Genomic DNA, 22,826 nt, shown 5'->3' with positions numbered 1-22,826 from the left:
CTCTAGAGGAGTGGAAAGGTTAAAATTAGTATCTAATTTTGATTTCCCTCCATCAAATTTAAGCAGCATCCTATGGTGTTGTTTTAATTTAAGCTTTTTAGTTTTGAAATCTTTTAAACAGAATTTATCTCTGTTTAAGAAATAGCCTAAGGAAGAATCCTCAGGGATAGAGACATAGGTGGATTGTCCATTTTGCCACAAGTCTTAGATTTCCCGGATTCCATAGTGCCTTGTCCTCCTAGGCGTCCCTAGAGAGGAAGAGATGACAGAAGTTCCCCAATTAAGGGGACTTTTGTCAGAAATGCAGGAATTCTGAGTCCAGCATCCCCAGCTGGGGAATTCTGCTGGAATGTAGAAGTTCCCAACACCCCAAATCTTCCTAGGTATTTGGGTGTCCCAGCTATAGAATAGACAACAGCAAGAGAAGGCTTACCTCAGCCAGAATTTGTTGAACCAAATGTTGAAGTGTGAGAAATGAGGGTTGAGAGATTCCCTGACAGCAATGGGATCTCCTGACCTGTCTCAGGCTTTGCAAAAGAATCTGCAAACCCCAGTGAATACAGGTGAGAGGTTTATGGCAATAATGGGTTTATTATGCTAGGAAAACAACTTTTTTAGTGGGCAAAAATCTTGTTAGGATTTGCTTGTCTTCCTTATTTTTTCCTTCCTTTTTCTACCTAGGAGGTAGCTTTGTACCACTTTATACCACTGTTGTGATTAAACATTCTCCGAGAGCAGAAGAGAAACTCTGTTCTTTCAGATTTTAAGTGCAGGTTGCAAACAGAATTAGTGTGCAAATGTGGCTTGAGCTTTTGGCAACAGTTTTCATCTTTTCATTGTCACTGCTCTAATACCCTGCCTTTAAAAAAAAGCAACCACCACCACCACCACCAAAAAAATCATATAACATCAAGTTTTAAGTTTTTGCTGGGTGTTTCTTGGGCAATAATATTTGTGGAAATAGAGTAAAACCATCTTATGTAAAAATTTAAATATTCTCCCAACTTTGAAAAATTTGATGAATGATATGTAGTATCATCATGAGTAATGAATGAACAGAATGACAGTTTCTAGTTGAGATTTTTCACATCCAATATAGCATCAGTTATGCCATTTTCAAAAGCAATCCATAATCTTGTTTGGCTTTTTCAGAAGTAATTATGAGCTTATAGTACATTTTCAATGAGTATCTCAAGAATGTTCTTCAATATTTACACTCTGTTTAAATGTTTTTTTTTCTTCTTCTGATATTTGGAAAGTAACAGCTTCCAATTCATTGTTGAATCCTTGAATATAGTTGAAGAAAACATATTAAATAAAATTGGAGCTACTAGGCATTTTTGTATCTCAAAAAGTTGAGGAAAAGCATGATTGTATGCATACCTTAAAATTTTAGTATTTCTGGGCAGTCCAACCTGCAGATCAGCTGCTAAATCAGCTGATGTTACTTTTTTTTCCACATTTATTAGAACTTTCCTTAAATTTGCTTTCTTCCTATATCTTACTTAATTTTCAGCTTTCTGGTTATTAAATCGGTGACTGATCATTTGTAAAACTCTGTTTAAATATAAATTATCTATTAATGAAATGTGTCATACTCAAACAAAGCCACATGGAAGTTCCTATATCCTATACAAGATGGCCTATTTTTGCTGTGTAAATGGATTAATCTTTATCTAATTTTGTTAGCTTAAACCAATTCTGCATTGGGAATAAAAGTATTAGCAAAACAAAAGAAAGTAATTGTTGTCAAGGAACTTATATTCTAACACACAAAATCAGGGAGTGGTCCAGGAGAAGAAGTACCCAAGTAAAAGGTATGGTTTTGAAATATGAAAAGGCAGGAATAAAGCTAGCAAGTGAATGAAGACCTGGGCCTCCACAAAATGGAGACCTCCGGAGGAATTCACTATTCTCCCTTAATTCATTAAGGGAGTGGCCCAGTGGAGGGATATTCCAGGGTGAGAAGACCACAGGTATAGATAATTGCATATTTCAAAGGGAGGAAGCCCCAGGCACTGAGAGAGAAGTTCCAGCATGAGATAGTAACAGAGGCATTGTTTTGAAATCCCACAAAGTCAGGTGTACAGCTAGGAGTTGTTAGGAAGCAGTGATTTTTTCCCCTAATTTTTGTGAAATCCTTAGGTGAAAAATAAAGAAAATAAACCCTTTATTTCTGCCAAAGCTATATGATAAATTTGACAAAAATTGATTTATAAATATATTAAATGACACTGGAGAAACTTATCTTTTTGGTGAAAAAAAATTTATATAGCTTATTACTTTCATTAGATCTTAGAAGAATAGGTAAGAATATGTTTTCTACCAGGCTGTGGTAGAGAGAAATATCTGTTTTAGTCAAAATTACATTCCGACGTAGCAGAAAATCAAGCAACTGTGCCCTAAAGCTATATTACTCTGCAAGTTCTAGGTGTTTGCAGCAAAATAATTTCCTGTCCTGAACTTATAGAAAGAATTTGCAAGTCCTTTTCATAGGCATGTAAAATTGACTCCAGATAATCAATTCTGAATAAATTAATTTAGGGATTTTTTTTTTTTATCCCTGATTTGTTCATTTTGTCTTTTTGGTTTGGGGAAGGATAAATATCTATTAAAATATCAAATATAAGGTAGACATTGCTAGACAATGGAGATATGAAGATAAAAACAAAGTAGTCTCTGCCTTCAAAAATATCATGAGGGAAATTTAACCAGTAATAGCATGAAGGTATTTCTCTGATCATAATATAAATAAGGGCATGAGATCTACTAATAAAAGACAGGTTAAAGCTGTGCCCACATTTGAGCTAAAGTCTTTTAACAACAGCTGGGTCTTTTATAGTCAGGTGTGTCTTCCTTCTGATTTGCCTGACAGTACATCTTTGGAACCTCTTTTGGCAATTTCTTTTTGTGGATGTTTTAATGGGGAGGTAGACTAAGAGTTCTCAGCACCTCCCTATCTTTGTGAAGAGCAGAAGGTAGCCTAACACGCTTCTCTCTGACTCCTAAGGGATGTGATTAGCTGGTAATATTAATCCTGAAAACATAAGCTATCTCATTCAGTTTTTCACTGACATGTTTTCCCCTTGGTAGACCAGGTCACTCCAAATTTTAATGGAGGGAACAAAGACAAAGCTCATACTCCCTAGAATAATGTCTAACTCAAACTGGGTCTTGTTTAAACAGAAACCAGGCTCCCCATTGTTGGGAACCCTGTCCAAAGTAGTTAATGAGCAGTTGTCTTGGGAGCTAGGAGTGATGACATTATTTTGTCATTCCCTTCAGACATTGCCTGCCCTTTTTGGAAGTGGACTTCTGACTAAAAAGGAGAAAAAAGTATGAATTACAAATTAATAATTGGTTATTAATATAATAGTATAATATTAATTTCCCTCAAAGAGTGTATCTTCTACTAGGGGAAAGAGAATATGTTATTTACATAATACATACTTTCATACATACACATAAATACAAAAATATATATACATGTATTTGTATATATATTATACACACATATGTATGTTAATTTCAAAAAAGAGAATGAACAGATGTTTGCAAGGAAATTTTACCCAAGTTATACTTTGATAAATCTAGAGATTCTAGCTAAGGGGAGGAGAGGGTACAAAGACATGTAAGTAGCAATGTAGAATGTAGTAAATGGGAACTAGGGACAATTGGTGACACAATGAATAGAGCATTGGGCCTAGAGTCAGAAAGACTTGAATTTAAATTTGGCCATAGGTATTTACTAGCTGTTTTACACTTGGACAAATCACTTAACCCTGTTTGCTTCAATTTCCTCATTTGTAAATTGAGCTGGAAAAGGAAATGGTAAACTATTATTTTGTCAAGAAAACTTTAGTTGGAGTCAATGAAAAATTAGGCACAACTGAAATGACTGAACAAAAAAAATGGGGAGTAGCCAACTGACAAGTATGACTGAATAATAGAGTAATATGAAATAAAACTGGATAAGCAGATCCAGTTTGGGAAGTTCCTTAGTAGTTAGACTGAAGACTTTATGGTTTATCCTAGAGGGAAACATTGACTATTGTGGAATAGCAGAGAGACAGGATCAGATCAGACAGGATCAGGAGGACCAATTTGGCTGCTGTGTGGAAAATTAATTGTGGAAGAATGAGTCTAGAGTCAGGGGAACCAATTAGATGACCATGACAATATGACTAGTGTTGATTAAGGCTTGTGACTGATTAAGACAGTGACTGACATAATAGGAACTTCGCAAATATGTGTTGATTCAACGGTAGACATGGTATGAGTGGAAAGAAGGGAACAGACTGAGAAATGTTAGGGAAGTAGAATAAATAAAACTTAGCAATTGATTGGATAGGACATGAAGGGAGAATTTAAAGGTAACCCTGGGTTTGTAACCAGAGTGACTGATAATGTTCTCAACTGAAAAAGAAAATCTTATTGACAGTTTAGGGTTGAGGGGAAGAGTGTGATCTCATTGTGAAGATATTGACTTCAAGTTGTCTATAGCAAAGTCCAAGTGGAAAATTAATAGAGCTGGTTCCGGCACACATTAAATTAATTTCCATCTTCTTCATTTCTCATCCTTCGGTCCTCCATGATCTAGCCAAATTTTACTTTTCCTTTGTTTCCTCATTGTATTCTAAATGCCTAGCACAATGTCTTCTCCCTTCTGCTTTCCAGTTTTTCAGGGAAGCTAAAGGTTCAGCTGACTCTCTTGATATAACTGTTATATTTTTCATTATGTTAATGGTACTCAAACTGCTTTACATTTGGTTATACTTTTATAGTATTGCCTATATTCATAGCATATACTATTTTGAGTACAGAAATCTTTTTATAGCTTGGCATTTGTTTATTATAGTTACAAATAGAATTGTCTTTACAATCATACCTAATAGAGTACCTATCTCATTTTGTTTAGAGGTTCATCAACTTGATTTTTTTATTATTATTTTGATTTGTTGTAACTGTATTTTAATGTTATTTATTTTCTTTGAAAAATCTATATATTTTATTCTATGCATTTAAAAAATATTCTGAGAAGGGATACATAGCTTCACTAGATTGCCCAAGGAATACATAACACAAAAAAGGTTAAGAATTCCTTAAAATTCTTAATGTAATAATTAGCAGATCCCTGGAGATACATACTTATAGAATTCATAATATGATATATTCTAGTAATTAATAGACTGTGCTACAGTTTATTGTGTTCCATACTACTGGTGATTTTTATTGTTATTCAGTTATGTTCAATTCTTTGTGATCCCATGGACCATACTGTCCATGGAATTTTCATAGCAAAAATACTAGATAGAATGCTTTGCCATTTTTTTCTCCAGTGGATTAAGGCAAAGGTTAAGTGAATTGCCCAGAGTCACATAGCTAGTAAGTGTCTGTGTTCAAATTTGAACCCAGGACAAAAGAAAAAAAATGTCCTCAGTCATTCATAATCTATCTCAGTGAAGTATGAGAATATTTTTTCCCTTTGTCTAGATTATTGGGTAAAATAAATTTAAATTCTTGTCTTTTTAGGAGAATCCTTTGTTCTGTCTTGCGTAGTAATCTAAAAATTTTTCCCTAGTGAATACATAGGGAATGAATTGTCCTATAAATTATTATAGCAAATAAAGAATCTGTTTGTCAGACTATTTATTATGCTAGTATTAGAAGTATAAAAATCAGTAACAATATATGAGTAATTTAACCATTGGAAGAAAAAGTCTAAATACAGACTTTTTTAATGCCACATATTTAATGGCTTTTTCATTTTCTTTCTTTCCACTAGACATTGCTTCGACCCCTTCAAGCTTTGTGTTCTTTCCAGCTTCAGCATGGTGCTCAGATTCGTCTCAGCAAGGAACACCTCTTGAAAAATGGTCTATATCCTAAGCCCATGCCAAAGAATAAACGCAAACTAAGGAAAATGGAGCTCTTAATGAATAGTGTTAAAATTTAGGAAATTATTCTTGTGGTATTAGTATATATATATAAAATATTCAATTGCAACTTATAACACCAAGCTAATTTTTCAGCCTACAAATAACTCTGTGAATTGTTGACTGAGACAAAAAAAAAAAACTTAAGAGAAATTATATAAGAAGAATCTTTTCCAGAGTTGGAAAATGAAAGTTATTGTTTTTTTTTTTAAAAGAAAAATGATAACAAAATTTAAAAGCATGATTTTAATTTTCAAAAATGTCTATTAATTTTTGTATCTCCTGAAATGAAAAACAGTTAATTGCTGTTCTAGATTGACAATGTCCATTCAAGGAATTACCTTTATAAAGAGAGGAAAATTCTTACAACTAACTTAAGCAATATTGTTTTAGATACTGTATAATATTTGGTAAAGATTCCGCAGTAGGGAAGGCCTGCATCAATTTTCCAGTTTTGTACAGGAACTTTATAGATGTTGGTCAATAGCTTAAAAACAAACAAAATCAAGTAAATTATAGCATATTAAAATCTGGGTATTTTTATTTTAATAACAATTCTAACAGAGTAAGGAAATTTCATTTTCCTGCTAAATTTAGATACAATTAATAGTGGGATATAAGTACTTTAATATTGGTAGAGACTTCAATTTCATATTTTAGGGGTTGCATATAGTTTGGAAAATTAATGTACATTTTTAGTTGTCATTTTCAGGGAGAGTTTCTCTTTTTCAGTTTTTAGATTTGTTAATTAACCTTAGGCCATGTTTTGTAAAGTTTTCATAAGTAAGAAAAGTGTCTATGCCATTTTAATGGAATAACATGAATGTCTTTAGGAGCATTGGCATATAAAGGATCAACTTTTTCAAAAATCTAAGAGGGAACTCTCTGTAGAAAGAAGTGAAATTCTACCACTTTGGAAAAACATGTATGAAATTTCATAGAGAATGTTTGAACTTCATATTTTGTGAATTAAATACATCCTTTAGATAGGCCTTTAAAAGAAATATTTTTGTGTAAATTTATGTTTAATTTAAATCATATGCACAAATATGATTTGACAATAAAACAAAATTGCGTTTCCTTATTTTTGCAAGTTATAAATAAGCTTGATTATTACTGCTTGAGTCTATAAACTGATACAGATGTATGATTTCTGAAGCTCTGTATCATTTTATTTGGTTTCTTGTTAGAATCTTAGTGTTAACTCAATGGAATTGATAGAAACAGTGCTTATGTGCTTGGGTTTACACCTTTGGAGTTCACACCTTTGGGAGAATTCACACATTAGAGCTCACATATTTAAGAGAGTTTACACATTGGCTCACACATTGGAGTTCACAAGTCGGGAGATATTCAAATTTACACCTCCCACAACAATCCCACACTCTCAGAGGAGGAGTCAATCTTTGAGTTTACACCTTTAAGAGATCACATATAAGAAGCTCTCAGTCTCAGCCAGAGTCAGTTGGAGATTGAGAAGCCAGGAGTTGGAGTTGAGCTAGAAGCAGAAGCTAGAAGAGCTAAAAGACCAGCTGCAAGAGCTCTTGGAACCAAGGAGGGAGATAGGCCTCTAAAAAAACTAACCGGGTTATTTTGGAAGAGACAATAAAAGATTGGATTTTAACTCCTGGCTGTATTTGAGGTGATTATTACTTTGAACTGAAACAAAGGCTGCCTCTAGAACCTCCCCAAGAAACCTGCTCCCAGAGAACCATCATATGTTATACAAAAGAAAAAGAACATCACAGTTTCTAGTAGTATACTAAAAGGCTACAGATAATATACTAAAAGGCTAAAAAACTTCACATTATTTAAATAAAAAATCACTAGAGAATGTGGTTTTATCCAACAGAAAAGTCAATTAGCCACTTTCTGAGAATTGGTAAATGAATTACAATGTTTATATAATTTATATTCCCGTGTTCAATTCTATAAGTTTTTATCATAGGAAGGATTAAAGACATTATTAAAATCCATAATAAATTGAAATTCCAATTAAGAAAAAAATATAGTTCCACAGTTTCATAGTTACCTCTCACTTAAGGCTGAATGGCCACTTTTTTGGTTGGTTGCAAAATATTTTTTTTCTTTATGCAAATTATACTAGATGGCTTCTGAAGTTCCTTCCAACTCCAAAATTCTGAGTTTGTGAATTCTATTTAAACACAAGAGGCATTATATGTGCAGACTTTAATTTTCTTAGTCATTGTTAAAAAAAAAACCCAACTTTTAAATATCAGTAAACTTAAGAATTTCATCATGATCTCAAATTTTTTTTCTAGTTAATAAAGTATTCAGTAACATCTCCATTCACCCTGTACAAATTTAGCACCCAATGTAGACCTTGGGGGCCCTAATTTACCAATCTCCAGGGAATTGTCTCTCTTTTCTCAAATATGGCTCAAGATCTCTGTCTCCACTTCAGTTTTTTCCTTCACACTAAAGGAATACATATTGATGTTCATTCAAATAACCTAACTTTTCAATTCCATAGTCTTTTAACTTCCATAATCTGGATGGTTATATATTTGATCAATCACTAGTCTTCCACTCCTATGGTCAAAAACTCCACAATTCCTTCCTTATCATAAGCTATCATTCTCTCTATATTTTACTCCCCCTCCTAATTGTATCCTGTACAATTGTCTTGCCATCCCTCAGTATTTTCTCAGATAATTATTCTTGTGGACAGCCCATTCCTTTAACCCTTTCAACTGAATTCTTCTCTTCTTGCTTCACCAAAACAAACAGGCTCTTGGCTGTGACCTTTCTCCCTTTTCTCTTCATACCTCATTCCTCTGATGTCATCTATTTTGCTCTAGTTAGATAAAGAAGTGGACTACTTTGCCAAAACCATTTTTTCATGTTATTATTTATCTTATTTCCTCTAAACTTATCTAGCATATTTCCCTTATTAATATTTTTCTTCTTATCTATATTCTTCAATCTCTCCCTATCTACTGAATCTTTTTCTGTTGCTTACAAACACATTGAACTCTCCCCATATTTAAAAAAGAATCCTCATTAAATCTATTACCTGTTAACTACTAACCCACAATATATCTCTAAGCTAAACTCTTTGGGAAAAAAAAAATTAAAAGTCACTTAACATTTAGTGTTATCTATTTTGCTTTCTCTCATTCTTTCCTAAATGTTCTGCAGATTGGCTTATTATTCAACTAAAAATGCTCTTCCCCAAAATGACCAATGACTTCCTAATGACCAAATTAAATACCCCTTCTCAATCTTCATTCTTGATTTCTTTGCAGTAGTTGACACTATGAATCACCTCACCCCTGAATATTTTCCCTTCCCTGAAATTTTGCTGTTTTTTTTATTTGCTATTAGAAATTTTAGTGTACCAAAAGAGGAGTTATATTTTTCTTAAATCTGCAGCCCTTCTGATTTTTTCATGACATTACTCTCTTGATTTTCCTAGGGCAGTTAAGTGACTTAGTATGGATAGAACTCTGGATCTAGAGTCATGAAAAACTGAGTTAATATCTGGAAACTGAGTTTTCTCAATTATAAAATGGGAATAATAATAGTACCTCACGGGATAGTGAGGATTACATGAGAATCACATGAGATAATACTTATAAAGTACTTAGCACAATACTTAGCATGTGATAAGCATTATATAAATAATTCTTCCCTTTCTCTTTCCCCTTCCAACTACCTGTTTAACCTCTCCTAAGTTTCCTTTGCTATATTTTCATCCATGATATGCCCACTAACTGTAGTTGTACTTCAGTATTCTCTCTTGGGACTTTTATCTCTTCTCTCTATATTCTGACGCTACAGTTCCCACAGGTTTAGTTATCATATTTATTCATTTGAATCCCAGCTCTCTACATCCAGCCCCAGTCTCTTTCCTGAATTCCAGTCCCATATCATCAACTTTGCTCTTGGATATTTTGAACTGGATGTCCTCCTGTAGATATCTCAAACTTTACATATTCAAAACAACTTATTACCTTTCTCCCCCCAAATCCATTCATATTATGAATTATTGTTACTGTTAAGAACTTCCTTTCCTTCCAGTCCCATTCCAATATATCCTATTCACAGATGCCAAATTGATTTTCCTCAAGTACAACTCTGACCTTGCACAATAACCTCTAGTGTTCTTTCCAGTCTTCTTACACATTACTCACCTCCACACGCTCCATGATCAAGTTAAACTGGCCTTCTTACTGTCCCTTCTGCATGGCATCATTACTGTGCCTTTAGAACAGGCTTTCACATATTCTTATTTCTTAGAATCCCTGGCTTCTTCAAGACTCATCACACTCTTCAGAAGGCTTTTTCTTGGTTGATCATCCCCTCTTCCCTTTCCCTTGTTAGTGCTTCCCCCTTCTATAATTACTTGGTATCTTCCCAGTATCTTGTAAGTAACTTTAAAAATACTTATTTTCTGTTCTATTAGTGTGTAAACTCTTTGAGGACATGTACCATTTTCACTTTTTCTTTGTTTCTGTAGTAACTTTTTTTTAAATTTTTTTTATTTATTTAATAGCCTTTTATTTACAGGTTATATGCATGGGTAACTTTACAGCATTAACAATTGTCAAACCTCTTGTTCCAATTTTTCACCTCTTACCCCCCACCCCCTCCCCCAGATGGCAGGATGACCAGTAGATGTTAAATATATTAAAATATAAATTAGATACACAATAAGTATACATGACCAAACCGTTATTTTGCTGTACAAAAAGAATCAGACTCTGAAATGTTGTACAATTAGCTTGTGAAGGAAATCAAAAATGCAGGTGGGCATAAATATAGGGATTGGGAATTCAATGGAATGGTTTTTAGTCATCACTCAGAGTTCTTTCACTGGCCATAGCTGGTTCAGTTCATTACTGCTCCATTGGAAATAATTTGGTTGATCTTGCTGAGGATGGCCAGGTCCATCAGAACTGGTCATCATATAATATTGTTGTTGAAGTATATAATGATCTCCTGGTCCTGCTCATTTCACTCAGCATCAGTTTGTGTAAGTCTCTCCAGGCCTTTCTGAAATCATCCTTGTTGGTCATTTCTTTTCTTTCTTTTTTTTTTTTTTAATAGCCTTTTATTTACAGGTTATATGCATGGGTAACTTTACAGCGTTAACAACTGCCAAACCTCTTGTTCCAATTTTTCACCTCTTACCCCCTCCCCCCTCCCCTAGATGGCAGGATGACCAATAGATGTTAAATACAATAAAATATAAATTAGATACACAATAAGTATACATGACCAAAACGTTATTTTGCTGTATAAAAAGAATCAGACTCTGAAATATTGTACAATTAGCTTGTGAAGGAAATCAAAAATGCAGGTGTGCATAAATATAGGGATTGGGAATTCAATGTAATGGTTTTTAGTCATCTCCCAGAGTTCTTTTTCTGGGCATAGCTAGTTCAGTTCATTACTGCTCCATTAGAAATGATTTGGTTGATCTCGTTGCTGAGGATGGCCTGATCCATCAGAACTGGTCATCATCTAGTATTGTTGTTGAAGTATATAATGATCTCCTGGTCCTGCTCATTTCACTCAGCATCAGTTCGTGTAAGTCTCTCCAGGCCTTTCTGAAATCATCCTGTTGGTCATTTCTTACAGAACAGTAATATTCCATAATATTCATATACCACAATTTATTCAGCCATTCTCCAACTGATGGGCATCCATTCAGTTTCCAATTTCTAGCCACTACAAAGAGTGCTGCCACAAACATTCGTGCACATACAGGTCTCTTTCCCTTCTTTATGATCTCTTTGCGATATAAGCCCAGTAGTAACACTGCTGGATCAAAGGGTATGCACAGTTTGATAACTTTTTGAGCATAGTTCCAAACTACTCTCCAGAATGGTTGGATTCGTTCTCTGTAGTAACTTTTTAATAAATGCTTATTGATTGGTCAATAGTTAAAATAAAGAAAAGTTCTCAAGTTTTGTGCAGCATTAAGTGTTGTTAAAATCATCTTGAGATCATTTTTCAAGTTGAAGTAAAAAGTGACTCCAAAAATTCTTACATTTGTATAGTTTTATAATCATATGCATTATCTTATTTGATCCTCATAACAACCCTGTTAGATAAGCAAGATGTACATTATTATCCATATTTTACTGATAAGGAAATGTTTGGAGAACTTGTGGCTTGTTGGTATTCAAACTTAGGTCTTCTGACTTCCATTATATTTTTACTATCTAAAATAAAATAATGATGTAACAATTTCTAGTACTAAGTAAGGATTCTGGATGGTGATAAAGCTCTCTGATGGATATCAGGAAGAGCCGAGTTCAAATCCAGCCTCGGACACTTTCTTGGACACATCACTTAATCTCTATTTGTTTCAGTTTTTTCATCTTTTAATTAGGGATAATAATACTGATTTCCCAGAGTTGTAAGGGTCAAATGAGATATTTGTAAAGCACTTAACAGTGCCTGGCACATAGCAGGCACTTAACAAATGATTACTTAAAATGTTTGTATCCTTTCCTCTGGTAATTTAAAAAGTAATTCATGCCACTTAACAATTTATTGCTTCTGTCTCAAGATGTCTGGAATTTCAGAACTAAAGGAGGAAAAAGTTCCTCTTTTTAGTTTGGTGTGCTCCAAATCCAAATGAAATATTTTAGCTGTAACTGCAATAGTCAATCAATCACTCAGTATTTATATATTGAATGCCTACTGTGTTCCAAACCTTATGTTGATGACTTTGAGAATATTAAGGTAGCACTGCTGGGATGATGTAATGTTGTTCAACCACTTTTTTTTTTTTTTTGTTTTCCTCATTCTACCACTTCCTCATCATGCTTAAATAACAAGGCCGTACAAGGAAAGAAGCATTTGTGAAGTACTTACTCTGTTTTAGTCACTATGTTAAGGTTAAAGATACAAAATATAAGCACAAAGAAACAATCTCTCCCTCAAAGAGCTTATAAATTAATGGGGAAAGAACTGGGAAGTGTTACCTACTTGTTACCCCTTGGGATCTTGAAGATATCTAACTCAAGGGCATGTTGTTGAATTTCAGAAGCATATCTGGGAAAGGAATGGTTTAGTCTGCCTGAGTCCCTCCTTCAAATGGAGATCTTAAGGGCAACTCACAAATCAGAAAAGGAAATTGGCTTATTGGAAGGATATTTTGAGGTGAGAAGGCTAAAGTGAAGAGTTCTTCAAGATTAACCTGCTGAACCTTGATAATGAAATCTGGAAAGTTAGAAATATGGCCAGGAGAAGAATGACAATTGATTGAACTGAGTCCCTCTTCAAAATAGAGTCCTCAGAAGGATTTGAAAAGGGGCAGCTGGGCAAAATGATTTTCCAGAGTAAGAACAGGGATATTGATGGATGTGGCATATCTGTGAATATATGGATATCTACTGCCAGGTATAACTGTACCTCTAGCAAAGACTTGAGGGAAGAAATAGTTTTTCAGTAAAAATACTTTTTCCTTCCTTTGGGAAGTCATAACAAAAGTACCTATAAATCTCACTTTTTTTTTTTTTTTTTTTTTTTTTTTTTTTTTTAAAGATCTGAGCCCCGAATCATAAAACTGGCAAAATACTTCAGTGTGAAATTCGGCTCTTTAGAGATGCTCCCCTCCACTGCTTCCTACTAACTACATCTTCAATAAAAACCCACATAAGCAAATGTCATTGTTTATAAAAACAAAAGAAATGGTTAAAACAAAAGGAAGAAAATTTCCCCCATTTCTAAGGTGAAAATACTTTAGTTTCTCTTGATCAAGGGAGCCAAAGTGGTGAAAATTGCAGTATGTCATCTCTGAGTCTGTAATTTGGGTGTGTTAAAAATAACACTCGACACTGAAAATCAGATATCAAGGAAAATTCTTTAAAGAAGAAACTTAAGGAATCCTCTTAAAGGCTCTGGCCTGAAGTAGGCCCCACTCCTCTTTGGGGAAGAGGGAGCACTGAGTACAGAAATGGAGGCACCTTTATACTTGCTTGTGTGATGCAGCTCCTCCAGAGAAGGGATTGGTTCATTTTATCTGGGTTACAGTCTTTCTGATATGCCCACTACATGTTTCCCCTAAATATGTATAAAACAAGCCTCCCTCTACCCCCTTATATATCCCATGTTCAAAAATGACGGAAAACTCTTCCTTAGAGATATGTTGTTTAATATTCAATTAGCCTATTAAGCAGGCACAGTAGTGATTTGGTCAAGTCAGGTCATCGACCTCAACTAGTTTGGGCTGGATAGGCTATTATCTTGTATGAAGTTTTCTCAAAACCACAAGACTCTTTCTGATTGGCTGAATCTACTCTTGCCTTCCTCCCCAATTTCTTGTTTGCTCAAGACTTCTATTGATCACTTAATTGTTCTGTGAATCCTAATCTTCCTTAACCTCTCACATTCTGAAAACCACTTGGTCAGTAGTACCCACTATCCCAATCCTATACTACCTCAAAGCTTGCAACACTGGAAATCCAACTTTTCAGCATTTCTCACAGGTTTCAGCAACACATTAGTTGTTCCAACATCCCTTCTGACATCCCTTCTGTCAGTCAAGTAACACATCCTCAGCTGAGGTACTGATATGGTAGATAGCCTCTAGGGAAACATGGTGCTGGTTTTGGAATCCCCTGACCTTGCTGGGATTCTGTTCTAACAATAAGTCAGTAGTGCTAAATCTTCTAGTTTTGGAATCTGCCTCAGGAAACCCCCATCCCCAATGTCTGACCACTCCTTGATAGCTTTTAGCCTCAGAAAACTCCCACAGATCAAACTCCTGAGATAATAGTGAATAAGACCACCCATTGCTACCAGACATCAGACACCAAAGCAGAACAGAAATTGTTCAGAGAGAATCAAATTCCAGAGACTATCCCTTCCTACCTATGAGTCATAGAATTAACCATATCTATGATTGAAAAGTGGATAAAAGTATCTCCTTGCTTCTGTTTCTCTGTTGAATTCCCTTACAATTCAGTCTGCTTTGTAATGACATTATTATTACTACTGCAATAAAACTTTGCCCCTTGACTAGGAGATGTGTCCAAGCCTGCAAATTCTTTTGAGACATCTTGTAATGCCGGTCTGAGACCTCAAACTTTGGGGTCTCCCCTTCCCAACCCTAACATTACCACTGAACTCTCAAAATTAACAGGGACTCACCTTAGTTAGCAGAAATCTTTTCAGTCCTTCTTTAGGCACTTGCTTCTTAGTGGGTAAATCCAATATCTCTGCTGGAAGTTTAGCTCTTTTCCTAGAATTACTTAAAAGTTTTGCATCATTTATAAAGACCAAATGAACCTTGACAATTTTATATCCTTTACAAGGTGTGAAATCCACTTGAATTTGAAGTGAATTTTTTGGGCTGCAGGAGTGGCAAGCTTTTGTTTCAAAGAATTCAGATTCAGACCCTTCTTGATAAGGACCTGGATAACCAGATGGGATTGGCAGAGAAAGCCTGAAACATTTGATAAGCACCTTACTGTATCCAATCAATTTGATTGGATACAGTTATAATGTCAAAACCCTAAGGTTAAATTTCTCCCATTAATCTGCTCATGCTCTATGCCATCTTTGCTGACTCCCTTTTGGTGTTAGCCTACCATGTATCTCTGTCTCATAGTGTTTATTTCTCACTCCTTCCCCTAGTGCCTCATAGTGTCTTTTTCCTTTTAATAGCTAACTCTTTTAGGGTGCTAAACTCCTCTATGGATTTCGCCTTCCAGTTAATTCACACATCATGTAAGTTAATTGTGAGTTCCACTGGGGAAATTATCTCTTTCACTGTTAATTGTTAAAATCCCTTTCCTTGCTGACTATATGTTCTCCCAAATTTATCTCTTATTTACTACTGTTAACATCTATTTTACCTCTTCATTTTGTCCATAACCTCTTCTTATAAAAAAAGACACTTTTTGGTAGAGAAAACTCTTGTGAATTCTTCAAATGTGAATTGCTCCTGAAGCCCATCATTTGTTATCAAACCTCATGATTTAGTGCTGGACCTCAATCTCATCAAAGTAAAGTCATTTAATGACTTTACTCAATGACATTCTCAAGAAGGCTCTTCATAAGAGGAGAAATACCCCAGCAGAGTGAGGTCAGAGTTTATATAAAGAAGGGAGAGTAAGAAAAACAGAAGTATTTTGCAAAAACAAGAAAAACGATGATCTTTCACACATAGTTACTATATGGGAAAAATTCCTTTTCTTTCTGTGGTCAGATATATCTCAGATGCTATCTTGCACACACAGGTTCTCTATGGGAAAAGGAGTTCTTTTGTGTCTGCTGATTATCTTTTGCCAAACATGCAACCCAAATTATGCAAAACAAAAATGAATTAGCACAGCTTTATTAATATTCTAAAGATAGCAACATTGAGGCCTAGAATTATTTGATAGATAATATGATGAATCCTGAGTTTGTGTATCCTTGCAATAAAACTTGCCCCAAACAGTAACTAACCCTTGAACATTAAAGAGGTCAAATTAGCCAATTCATAAAGAAATTAATTCAGGCTGGTCACTGGAAGGCCAAATACTGAAACTGGAGCTTAAATACTTTGGCCTCACAATGAAAAGAGAACTCATTGGAAAAGACCCTAAAGTTGGAAGATGTAGAGGGCCGCAGACATTGGGAGAGCTCTGGGTGAGGTATAAGTCCCTTCAACCTAGAGGGAACCTGCTAACATCATCTGGTTCAGCTCCCCATCTCCCCTGAGGACTCTTGACCTTCTTGAGAAGTCAGGGGCTGGTGACAACCTGTGTGGAGATTGAAGCAAAGTGATAGCAGGTGGAAGAGTGATACCAGGTGGCAAACTACATACAGTAGCAAGTTGTTTATGTGATTCCACATGCACAATATATAGTTAGTGCATTCACAGTGTTGCTTTGGTTATATAAGGGTATTAGGGTATATAAGGCTGAGAGAATTTGGAATAAACAGACTCCATGTTTGACCATCCATGTGAGTCTCACCATCATTCCTCCACTAAGACCAAAGACTTGGGTGGTCCTGCGATCCTCCAGAGAGCTAGTTTGGATGATATATTTTGGCACCCCAACTTGGGGGCTCTAGAAAGCACACAATAGGAAAAGATTGAAGGCAAAAGGAAAAGAGGATGGCAGAGTCCAAAATGGATAGAAAGTATCATGGGAACAATGAGCATGAACTTGGACAGATTTTAAAAGAGAGATAGAAAGACCTGTTGTGCTATAGTCTATGAAATCACAAAGAGTTGGACATGGCCAATGACTGAATATAACTATGATCACTTTGTGAAGCCCTAGGTTTTATACAGACCTGTATTTTGGACTAGTGTAGAATTTGCACCAGTTGCTAAGTCTGGGAAATAAATTTTTAACTAATGGAATATTGTGAAATGTTAAATAGGAAGAAGTGAGAGAAGATCCAATTTCAAGTTGGAAGAGGTTACTTCAACTAAGATAAACTTGCTGTGGTGGAAACAAGGTCTTTTCTACACAGTGAAAAGTGTTGGACAGAGCATTATGCTGAATTTAGGACAGCTCCAAGAAGGAAAAGATTGAACATATCAGAAGAAAGAGAGAATAAAATGATAGCAATCTTTTCTCTTGAATATAGAGAAGAGAAAGCACTGGAGAAAGGGAAATTTAAATTGAAAGAAATTCAGGCCTGGTATAAAGCCAGGCATGTTTCATTTTGTCTTGCACAGGGTCTGAGGAGTTTCCACTGTGTCATGTGTCACAAATATTTTCAAAGGTTTTTTTGCTACTAAATCTGTGTGTTTGTGTATATATAGCCAGATTTATATATAACTCTATCTGAGCCTGTAATTGATGTATGCAAAAGTGTTTTGGTAGTTAATATATTTTGGAAATGAGTTTTTTTTCTCTTTTAAATTTTAACATGCACAAGACCTTGAAAAATTATTGTTCTTAATTATGGGTGCTTTTACACTCCTGTTCCTGAATTCTGTGGTCCAGTTATATATTTTTTTAATGCTTTACTCCATCTCTTCTTTCAGTAGTTTTTAATTCTTTTTTTACCTCTACCACTTACAACTCTTTGTTTTCTGCAAAAATGTACTTGAAATCTTTCATCATTATCCCCTTGTCTCCACAAGATGACCTTGTATTTATCTGGATATATTCTGTATAAATTGCAGATTCATATATATATATATATATATATATATATATATACACACACACACACACACATATGTGTGTGTGTGTGTGTACATTGGCTCTCTCTATAGAATGAGTTCATTGAATGCATCTGTTTTTATTTTTGTTTTTGTAAACACTGTGCCTGGCACATGGTAAGCATTTAACAAATTTTTATTGAAGTGAATATAATTGGATTCAATCAAATAAGTATGAGTGTATTCAGGTGGTAGGAATTATCAGATGGAATAAAGGAACCAGTGTGGTATAGTGAAAAGAACACTGAGAATTGGAGCTAAGAATGATTCCATTCAGAGCTTGCAATTGATCCTGACTGACTCTGTGACATATTTCTAGCTACATGATGTTTCTGAACACTAGTTTCCTCATTTGGGAAATGCCAGAAATTTCAAATTCACAGCCAGGTAACACAGTGGCTAGACTGCTAAGCCTAAAGTCAGGAAGACCAGAATACAAATCTAGGCTCAGATGCTTAGTAGCTATGTGCTTCACTTATAATCTTTGCCTTAAGATTGTTCTGAGAATCAAATGAGATATTTTCTATTTGTAGGTTCTTAGCATAGTGCCTGTCATACAGAAAACACTTAATAAATACTTGTTCCTTCCTTCCACAAGGGTTATTATGAAGAACTAATGAGATAGTAGTGTGGTTAGTCCTGGGATAAAAAGGGGAGAGATGCCCTTTGGTTACAAATCTTGATGCTCAGAAATTGGATGGAATGAGATAAGAAAGGATATACTTTTAATCCCATCATTTTTATAGTGCTCTTTTTTTTTTCTCCAAAGAAAATCAGAAATAAAAAGACAAATATCCCTCCTCACTTCCTTGAGTAAGGGAGAAGAAGAGGACTTAGGATAGGCAAATCCATCTGAAGGAAATTTAGAAGAATTAGTTATAACCTTTACTGGCTTATATAAATCTACTGAGGGATTCCATGTCTTTATTTGTTGATGTATGTTTTGGAAAGGCCACACACCAGGTCTTAGACTGATTATTATTTTTATTTTTTATTTTTTTATTTAATAGCCTTTTATTTACAGAATATATGCATGGGTAACTTTACAGCATTAACAATTGCCAAACCTCTTGTTCCAATTTTTCACCTCTTACCCCCCCCCCCCCTCCCCTAGATGGCAGGATGACCAGTAGATGTTAAATATATTAAAATATAAATTAGATACACAATAAGTATACATGACCAAAACGTTATTTTGCTGTACAAAAAGAATCAGACTCTGAAATATTGTACAATTAGCTTGTGAAGGAAATCAAAAATGCAGGTGTGCATAAATATAGGGATTGGGAATTCAATGTAATGGTTTTTAGTCATCTCCCAGAGTTCTTTTTCTGGGTATAGCTAGTTCAGTTCATTACTGCTCCATTAGAAATGATTTGGTTGATCTCGTTGCTGAGGATGGCCTGATCCATCAGAACTGGTCATCATCTAGTATTGTTGTTGAAGTATATAATGATCTCCTGGTCCTGCTCATTTCACTCAGCATCAGTTCGTGTAAGTCTCTCCAGGCCTTTCTGAAATCATCCTGTTGGTCATTTCTTACAGAACAGTAATATTCCATAATATTCATATACCACAATTTATTCAGCCATTCTCCAACTGATGGACATCCATTCAGTTTCCAGTTTCTAGCCACTACAAAAAGGGCTGCCACAAACATTCGTGCACATACAGGTCCCTTTCCCTTCTTTATAATCTCTTTGGGATATACTGATTATTATTTTTAGAAGTCATATTTATTTCTTACCATTCTCTTTTTCCTTTTTTCTCCATCTCCCTTTTCCTTTCCTTCTTTACATAACAAATTCCAAAATGTTGAAATTCCTGACCTTTCCCCATAGATATACCCAAGTAATAGTAAGTTTCCATCAATTGATGGGCAACTCAACATAGATAGGCAGTATCATCATGGATTCTATCTAGGTTTTCAAAACCAATCTTTATTTTGATTAATTAATTCTTGGACTCTGAAAGTCAAGGGAAATGTATCAGTTGTAATTTCTTCAATTACAATTTATAGATATCACTGAAAATTTTGATACATAGAATTAAATGGATCTTCCTACTACTGTCTAATTTATTCCTCATAACAACTCATGTGGAAGGAAGGAACAAGTATTTATTAAGAGCATTCTATAAGACAAGCACTGTGCTAAGAATCTACAAATATAATCTATCTCATTTCCCCACAACAACCCTAAGTCATAGGTCTACCAAATAAAGAGTGGCAATGAAAACCTAGAGGGCAGTTGCCCATCAATTGATGGAAGCTTACTTTTACTTGGGGATATCCATGGGAAAGAGCAGTAAGCTTACCATTTTGAACTTGTTATACAAAGACAGGAAGAAAAGAGGAGATGGATAGAGAAAAGGAGCAGGAAAGAGAAAATGGTAGGAAATAAATGTGACTTCTAAAAAATTAATCAGTCTCAGACCTGGCACATGACCTTTCTAAAACATACATCAACAAAGAAAGAATTCCTCAGCAGATTTTATATATATATATATATATATATATATATATATATATATATATATTTATATTTATATATACATACACATACATACAGAGAGGGAGATAGAGAGAAAGACACAAAGAGAGACAGAGAGTTGTCCATCAATTGACAGAAGGATACTTTTATTTGAAGATATCTATGAGGAAAGGATGGGAATCTCATCATTTTGGTATGCACAGAAGGGAGGGAGAAGGGAGCTGGAGAGAGAAAAGGAGTGAGAAAGAGGGGATGGTAAGAACCTATCAAAGTTAAGAGAGGCAATAACTTAATCTCTTGATGCCAAAGGTTTGGATTTGATGCAGAATAAGTACAAATGCATTCAAACTTATTCTAGCTATAGTCAATTAACTGGAAATTTCATTAATGTAATAATATGTGAAATATTGAAAAAAATCTCTTGTTGAATGTCAGCCTGTTTACCATAATTATGGAATGCTCTAAGCTTTGGGGAACAATTCAGGAGAGTTAAATTAAAAATTCCATGAAAACACTTAGGCATCTTTGTTGTTTTTATGAGCTTGTGGCCTCCTTTTCAGAACAGAATTTCTAAGAGTCCAACCAAGGACATAAAGAGCTGTCACAAAATGGGATAAATTAGATCCCACTTCCACTCCCCATTTCTTTGACCTCAGCCAATTACAGTGTCCAAAGATTCTAAGTCAAGATCTAGGAGCAGAGGAAAACAATAACATCTTTCTTACCCATCATCTATTTCTAGGAATCTGTAGGAATTGTGGGGGACATACTTAACAAATATCAGAGATAGGACCTTCTTCATTCGAAAGGGAAAAGCTGGAAAGCCATCTTTGTTGAGTTATGATATCCCCTGCTCTCTTGACTCTTAGTAGTTCTTTTTTTTTTTTTTTTTTAACTTTTAGAGCTCCTTTATTCTTTCTTTTTTTCTTCCTTCCTTCTTCTCTTCTTCCCTCTTTGCTTCCTTTTTAACAGGCTAGAGACTGCTGCTTCTAGAGGGGTGAGAGAAGTACAGAGGGAGATTTGGTTAGGGTCCTTGTAAGCAGCAGCATTCTTTACTCTAGGACTGGATCCTGCACAAGCAGGTGGAGGAGTAGTTGTTCAGTTAAGTACTTTAAGTATTTTAATTCTCCCAGGGCTAATTCTTCTAAGTTTTACCCTTTAGGTTGTTCTGTCTTCTTATCTCACAGATTTACTCTAATTACTACATTTCTGGTGCATAATTCCTTTGTTTGGAGATGTTTATTAAGTATAAATAAACCCCCATCATATTTGACATGTAACCCACCCACCTGCTTGAGATTATGGTGGAACACTTTAATTTTTGTAAATAATTTTATTTCTAGTGCCTATAAAATAAAACCTAACAAGTTAATTCACATGTATTTTTTTAAAAAATGTACATAAGTTTTAATTGTACACATTTAAACCCAGACTTCTTTTATTACTATAATCCTCGTCTGCAGTTAAAAGAAAAAGAAAACTAAGGTTAGTTAATTTATCAAGAATATTTAATTTGCTAGAAGGACTCTGAGGAATTTAAATTCTACTAATGACTAATTACTTAGTCTCTGCTGTTTTAAGTTATGTATGAATAGGCAATTGCAATGTGCAAATTTTTAACTAGTTAATAATAACATAACTGATACCATCAGCAATTTTGAATTGTCCCTGAAAATAATGGAAACTCATTTGTTGAAAAGTAAAGATTAATAGAAATAAGTTTACCTTCAGGATAAATTGTATTTGAAAAGGGAATAGCTTCATTAAATGGTTGGAGCAGAGGGAATTGGGAAGTACTTTTTTCATGTGGTTAAACTTTAGGTAAAATTAGAGTATGACATGCTATTTCATTAAGGTATAATGAAATCATTCTGCACAGGAGAATTGCAAGTCATAATTTTTAATTGGATTATATTATAAATATCTTTTGTAAAGGTAAATAGTGGTAGTTAAGTATTAATTTAAAATTTAAACATCTGTAATTTTTAATGCTGATTTTCTAAGATAAATTATTCTGCTTATCAATAAAACTTTTAACTTCCATTACAAAGGGCAGGGAGGGGGGTTGTTATTAGGGAATGCTGTTGAAGGAAAAAATGCGGACAATTATTTTAATGAGAAACTGCTTCGTTTATTTAAGAAAATAATTAATTTGCAATCAGAGTATTCAGATTTCAATTCTAGTATTGTTACTTAGAACACTGTACTTAGAACTTTGGGCAAGCCACTTCCTTTCTTTGACCC

The 22,826-nt window shown here is 34.6% G+C and overlaps 1 protein-coding gene across 2 annotated transcripts in view; it reads left to right on the top strand.

Moving 5' to 3' along the window:
* The window catches only part of DTWD2 (DTW domain containing 2), a 110,170-nt gene extending 103,150 nt beyond the window's left edge, over nt 1–7,020 (top strand). For both annotated transcript variants that reach the window (XM_031938831.1, XM_031938823.1), the window contains one exon: nt 5,786–7,020. In XM_031938831.1, the coding sequence (XP_031794691.1) occupies nt 5,786–5,956 (171 nt within the window). In that variant the 3' untranslated portion in view covers nt 5,957–7,020. The remainder of the gene's footprint in view (nt 1–5,785) is intronic.
* Nucleotides 7,021–22,826: the final 15,806 nt, after the last annotated feature.

Source organism: Sarcophilus harrisii, chromosome 1 (genome assembly GCF_902635505.1).
Source record: "Sarcophilus harrisii chromosome 1, mSarHar1.11, whole genome shotgun sequence".
Classification (NCBI taxonomy): domain Eukaryota; kingdom Metazoa; phylum Chordata; class Mammalia; order Dasyuromorphia; family Dasyuridae; genus Sarcophilus; species Sarcophilus harrisii.
Note: the sequence above shows the minus strand (reverse complement) of the source record. Positions and strands in the feature narration are given on the sequence as shown.